The 6,724-nt window shown below is 51.7% G+C and overlaps 1 protein-coding gene across 4 annotated transcripts in view; it reads right to left on the bottom strand.

Moving 5' to 3' along the window:
- The window catches only part of CD8B (CD8b molecule), a 52,472-nt gene that overhangs the window by 40,443 nt on the left and 5,305 nt on the right, over positions 1–6,724 (bottom strand). For 3 of the 4 annotated variants that reach the window (XM_011953113.1, XM_011953115.1, XM_011953114.1), the window contains exon 1: positions 2,972–3,327. In XM_011953113.1, coding sequence (XP_011808503.1) covers positions 2,972–3,269 — 298 coding nt within the window. In that variant the 5' untranslated portion in view covers positions 3,270–3,327. Of the gene's footprint in view, positions 1–2,971; positions 3,332–6,724 lie in introns of those variants that run through there. The other variant, XM_011953116.1, reaches the window with a different exon arrangement.

Here is a 6,724-nt window from a genome sequence, read left to right as displayed (position 1 = left end):
ACTACAGCCTGGGTGACAGAGTGACTCCATCTCAAAAAAAAAAAAAAAGGTTGGGGGGTGGGAAGACAGGCAGGGGAAGCCCACAGATCAGTCATTTTTGGGCTGGCATCTTCTATATAGAAGTAGACATTTTAGCCTCTCACCTCTCTGAACCTCCTCTGAAAAGTGGAGAAAACACGCTGTTTGTCTGCTTCAAGACATTGACGGGAAGAAGAAACTAGAATGCACGTGCACTAAGCTCCAACCATGTGCAGGGAGCAGTGCTGAGCCTTTCCGCGTAAGTTTACTGAACACAACAACTTTTGGGGCAGGCACTATTGTCCCCATTTTATCCAGGAGGAAGCCTAGGCTCAGAGAGCTGAAATAATGTGCCCAAAGTTAGACAGTCACAGGCTGCTGAGCCAGGATCTGCACCAAAAGACCTTGATTCTAGAACCTGTGCTTCTCATTCTGCCACACTACCTCATGTACAAAGGTTTTCTGACAAAAAGTTGAATACTTTAGGTCCACCCAAGGCCCTAGGTAATCAGAGTGTCAAGGGCAACTATTGTAAGAGGAAAACTGTCATCAGCAGGGTCTTGGAGAGCATGCAAGGAGCCTGGCCTTCTGTTGGGAGTGTTGCCTCCTTTATTCCTCATGGCCCTAGAAGTAGTTCTGTTTGACTTATTTTCTATTCGAGGAAGCAGGGACGTCTCTCAGATGGTCCATAGTGAGCCCAGAGGGGAGCCAGCTCTTTAGGCCCTCAGTGCCTTGGCTGGGCACCACAGCCTGGGTCTGGTGGGAGACTCAGGTTGGGGGACTGTTCTGTTTTAAATTCATCTTGCCTAGAGCCAGGTCCCCCTGGATTCCTCCTGAGCCCCCAGTTTAATCTCTCCCTCTCCGTCCTTAAAAGGAATATAACTTTGAGCCCATGATATACTTAAGGGCCTGAAAAAGGCCCTGTCTTTCCCCAAACACTTTCTCAACCATCCCAGCTTTGTCCTCTAAAAGGCCTTTCTTGGGTGAGAAGCTGGGTTTTGGTTCTGAAGAAGATCTCATTGCAAGCCCCGGGGAGAAGCAGGTTTGGTTGCAAGCCAGCGCTGTAAAGAGGCATTGACATTCCAGAGGTGTTTGGGGTTTGGAAATACAGAAGTAAGGAGTGAGTAGGGTTGGGGTGGAGGTGGTGGGAAGCTCTGGAAACTAACTGTGTTTATTCCACCCTCCACCTTCTCAGACCCTGAAATCTCATAAGTGGAAAGGTGTGGGGCTTACAGAGGCAAAAACAATAAGCCAACGCCAAAACCCAAACCCCAAACCCCAAACTCCCAAACTCCTAAAGTCCATTTTTCAATATGAAAATCAGTGGACCCGCACGCAAAGGGATGCCTCAGCTTCTTGCCTGCAATAGTCTCTCCAGGCTGGCAAGAGGTGGCGGGGCATTACTTTGGTTTGTGTCTTCCTAATCGTGCTGCTGTCCCCAGCTGCCCCTGCACTTCCTCACACTGGGTGGTCTAATTTCTGGGTCTCCTTGTGGCTTTTAGTGCCCTCAAGTGAGCAGGAAGCAGGGCAGTGGGAGCCCTGGAGGGGGTTGGCTCCAGCCTTGGGCCAAGCTGGAGGTGGGGCTAGAGCCAGAGCCAGGTGGTGAGAGTTACCACCACAATCCCTCCCCACCCACAGCTAAATGCCTTCTTTCCAATACAGTGGCCACTCACTGTAGGTGCTGCTGAGCACGCGAAATGTGGCCAGTCTGAATTGAGATGAGCCATATGTTTTATGTAAAATGCTCACTGAACACTTAGTACGAAAAATGAATGTAAAATATTTCAGCAATAACAGATGAAAATACAGTTAATAAATTGAGTTAAATATATTATTTAAATTAGTTTTACTTGCTTTTTGCTTTTTTAAACATGACTAAAAATTTAGAATTTCATCTGTGGCTTGAAATGCGTGTCTGCTGGACTTGCTGACTTAAGTCAGAGGTCTGCAGCTTCTCTGGGATTAAGTGGGTCATGCAGGCCATCAGCAGCCCCATGACACCGAAGAGAACATTGAGGCCCAGGGGAGAAAGCGTGGCAAGTTTGCAAGCAGAGCTGGGCCTGGCTGTCTCCTTACTACTTTCAACTCAGGTATGAGTTCAAGCCATAGACCCTCACAGAGAATATAAGGGTACCTGCCCCTCCACTGCCCCTAGAAATGCCCTCACTGGGTAGGTAAGTCAGGGCAGTGAGGGCTTCCTCTGCCTGTGTGCACACTCTGTGGGGATTTCTAATACCACTATAAGGCCAAGGGACTCAGCCCAATCCAGCCGTAGCTTCGGATGTCCCTGATGTGGCCTGAAGGACAGCACTGCCCTGTCCACATAAGAAGCATAATGCCTGGCCAGGCATGTTGGCACACGCCTGTGATCTCAGCACTTTGGGAGGCTAAGGCGGGTGGATCATTTGAGGTCAGGAGTTCAAGACCAGCCTGGCTAACATGGTGAAATCTCATCTCCACTAAAAATACAAAAAATTAGCTAGGCATGGTGGCTCATGGCTGTAATCGCAGCTACTCGGGAAGCTGAGGCAAGAGAGTCACTTGAACCCGGGAAGCAGAGGTTGCAGTGAGCCAAGATTGCACCACTGCACCCCAGCCTGGGCAACAGAGTGAGGCTCTGTCTCAAAAAAAACAAAAAAAAGAGAAGCTTAATGCTCATCTCTGACTCTGATCCATCTCTTCCAGTTTCACCTTATTCCCAACTAAAGTGGTTAGGTAATAGACCTGCCTTCCAGGTTGGTTGGCAGCATTAAGCGAGCTAGCTATGTAAACACTTGGAGGGGCTTGGCCTGGGTAAGTCTCCACATGTTCTTTCTGTTATTATCAGCAGCAGTGCTGTTAGTCACGGCTGCAGAGTGGGGCACACTGAAGCATGGTGGTCCCAGTGCCTGGCACGTGCCTGGCACACAATCGATGCTCAGTGCTCATTGATAGCATTGAGCCTGCTTCTTACCCACACTCAGCTGAGTTCCCTTTCCGAAGGTCAGCTCGGGGCTCCCGATGATCATGCAGAAGTAGATGCCACTGTCTTCTGGCTTCACGCTTGTGAGATTGAGAATGAACCGGCTTGCATCCCGAAACACAGCTATCTTCTCCTGTTCCACCTCTTCACCATGGACAGTCCCTTTTGTGGAATCCCAGAGGGCCAGGAACTCGTGGTGACTGTCACTGCTCGGGGCCTGGCGCTGTCTCAGCCAGTAGATGCGCATGTTACTGAGGGAGATTTTAGCCTCGCAGGACAGCATCGCCATTTTGTTGGTTTGCGCCTTTATGTATGCAGGGGTCTGCTGGAGGACTGAGCTGCCACGGAGAACTAGGAAAAGCCAAGAACAGAGACATCGCACATTTTCCTAGCCACAGTTGTAGGACCTCGCAGTCACACTGAGTCAGGTGTCAAAGGAAAAGCCGTGGAAGAACCTGCCCAGTTGCTGGGTCCAGGGACTGTACTGAGCGCAGCTGTTGGCTCCTGGACTCAGAGCTCACAGACCCCACCTTCCAGGAGATCATCTGGAAGGCAGGTGTTTGCTAAGTTCAGCTTTACAAAGGTACAGGGGAGAGAGCTGCCATTTGTTTATTGAGTACTTATATGCCTGGCCCTTGCATAAAGGAACTCAATGAAGCCTCAAACTGGCTTTGGAATTTTTTAAGACATGGGGTCTTGTTATGTTGCCTAGGTTGGAGTGGAGTGGCTATTCACAGGCACTATCATAGTGCACTTCAACCTTAACTTCCTGGGCTCAATCTATTCTCCCACCTCAGCCTCCCAAGTAGCTGTGACTATAGGCATGCACCACCACACAAGGATGGATTCAGGATTTTTAGTCCTCATTACACAGATGAGGAAACTGAGGCATGAAGTTATTTGTTCAGCCTAGGAGTGAAACTCAAGGATTCGAAGTCTGAAGCCAAAGCTGGTTGCCTTTTACCTCCCCTGACTGCCATTGGATGTATAGCCCTTCGGTGGGCTCCAAACTGCCGAAGGAGACCCAGGACAGGCTGGGAGAGGAGCCCAGAATCACAGCAGAGCATGTGGCTAGCCGGTCCATTGCTGGACAGCAAGGGCAGACAGCAAGGGCAGACAGCAAAAAGAGCTCACTATCCCCTGGTAGGTACAATTATAGCCCATGATCCCCGAGCCCAGCTACTGATGGGTCACTGGATCCCTATTCCCCAGTGGAAGGACAGACACCCCAGAAGCAGGGCTGGGAGTTCATCTTAGACTCTGACGAGAAGCACCCAGCAAGCAGGGGCTTGTTCATGAGGAGCTAGAGCAGGACTCACAGACCCGGCCCTGAACCCAGCCTCTGGCCGTGCCAGCTGTGAGACCTCAGGCCAGTCACCGAGCCTCTGTCTTATGAAAGGAGGGCAGCTTGGTGCTGTTGTCCTGCCTGTCTCTGAGGGTTGGAAAGAAGTGAAATGCTGTCCAAAAAAGCACACTGCAAACTGTATGGCCATGTACACAGGTAAATACTGTTCCCATGTCTCATATCACAGGGCTGTTACTGGAAGTAAATTAAATCTCAAGGAGAAGGATCAGAATGGGTTCCATTCACACCAAGGCTGCACAGCTTCCAACAAACACAATCTGACCTGGTGAGCCCTTCATTTTGGCTGTGGAGCAAAGGGAGACATTGCAGGCCAGGGCAGAGATGGAGTGGGGAGGCACAGAGAGGACACAGACCTGGGTAGGCAGAAGAGGCCAGAGGGCATGCGTGTGTGCCCAAGAGGAGCCGGCTTACTGAGTACCTCATGTTTAAAATCCTGCCTGCACTTGCGGCTAAGGCTCTGTGGCCCCATAATGGCCTTCTCCAACACTGATGAAATGAACTTTGACTTTTTGACTTTGCTCCTGGACCCACTCTTAGCTTTCGCTTGCATCAAGAATGAAATGATGGGGCCGGGTGTGGTGGCTCATGTTTGTAATCCCAGCACTTTCGAAGATCGAGGCAGGAGGATCACTTGGGCTCAGGATATTGAGACCAGCCTGGGCAACACAGTGAGACCCTGTCTCTACTAAGAATACAAAAATTTTCCAGGCATGGTGGCATGTGCCTCTAATCCCAGCTACTCGGGAGGCTGAGGCAGGAGAATTGCTTGAACCTGGGAGGTAGAGGTTGCAGTGAGCCGAGATCGCACCACTGCACTCCAGCCTGGGCGACAGAGCAAGACTCTGTCTTGGAAAAAAAATTATTAAAAAATAAAAATAAAAACAAGACGGAAATGATGCCTGGGGCACAAGTGGCTGCTGGGCTTCCTCTTGTCTGCCCAAACACCACAGTGCTGTTCCAGCAGAGCAGAGGTTTTTCCTTGTTTCGGGTCGCTGACTTCTTGGGGGAGTTAATAAGAATCAGTAATGCCAGTTTATTGAGCTGTGCCTGGCATGGCACATACATTGCCTCATTTGATCCTCACCAAATCCTGTGGGGGAGATACTGTTTCGCACCCACTTTACCCATGAGGAAAGCAAGGCTCTCAGGAAGTTTAAAGACTGCTCAAGGTCACACAGTGATCCAGATTCAAACCCAGTTTGTGGGACCCCAGAAACTGACTTGGAACCACTGAACTGAAGAAACCTGCAGTCGTCTCCCGAATGGCGATTATGGGCTCATGAGCATACAGTGGGGCTGCAGGTACACAGGTGCCTGAAGCCCTTCCAGGAAAACCCAGAAGACTCCTCTAAGAGCAAGGCCTGGGCTGTGAGTGTGCATTTCCTCTCCTGGCTGAGACACACCCCAGCTCTTCCCGAGGCCCACTTGCTTTTTGTCCTCTAGGAACTGAATACTCAGGGCTGTGGCCAAGTCCCTGCTGTGTGCTGGACACGGAGCCAGGCCTCACTGCCTGTTCCCCTGGATAACCCAGGGATTCCATTATCAGAGGGACCTGATGTTTCTAGATCCATCAGTAACGACTTTAGTGCGCTGAATGGCCTGGGCTCTTTCTATTTATGATATTGCACTCACTGGGCCAGAGCCCCGGGCTGCCAGGCCTTGTCACCCTCTGGCGGGATGACCAGCTTTGGGCTTTTTGGGCACGAGAGTAAATCGACCAGTTTGGGCAGCTTTCCGGGTGTGCGGAGGCTTCTTCCAAAAGGCAGTCTGGCTGGACTTATTCAGAAGGACAATCTAGACGCCCCATCCAACTCCAACAACCCAACCTCCAGGCTGCTTCCTAGGGAGCCACGCTACCCATGACACCTAACACCGGGGACACCCCAGAGAGAACGGGAGCCAGAGGGATCATCCTGCCCTAGCCCTCCCATAACTGGGAGCGCCCGATGTTTGTCTGATTGTACTACAAACACTTCCCCGGAAGTAATAAAAATGTGTCCACAGGACCCTTGGCCTGGCCAACCTTCCTCGGAGCACATCCTGTGGGGACCCTGGGCAGGAACCTGTTTCCTTCCCCTCGTGACCTCCGGCGTCCCTCTCTTTCCTTCCCTCACTCGCTCCCCTTTTCACTGCCTCCCCTTCTCCTGGGTCCAGGCTTTTGCGGGGAGGTGACCTCAGTCCAGGGGCTCTCCGGCTCCCCTGGGTAATGCGGTCCGGGGGTATTTTATTTCCACCCTTAGGGACGGTGCCTGCCAAGCTGCCTCCCGGGTGCCCTGCCGCCGCGGCCTCTACGCTGCACCCTGCCAGGACCAAGGCCAGGACAGCCGCTTCTCACCTCCCGGCTCAGGCCCCGGGAGCGCAGACCCTCGGGCAGCCCG

This window comes from Colobus angolensis, unplaced genomic scaffold (genome assembly GCF_000951035.1).
Source record: "Colobus angolensis palliatus isolate OR3802 unplaced genomic scaffold, Cang.pa_1.0 Scaffold357, whole genome shotgun sequence".
Classification (NCBI taxonomy): Eukaryota; Metazoa; Chordata; class Mammalia; order Primates; family Cercopithecidae; genus Colobus; species Colobus angolensis.
Note: the sequence above shows the minus strand (reverse complement) of the source record. Positions and strands in the feature narration are given on the sequence as shown.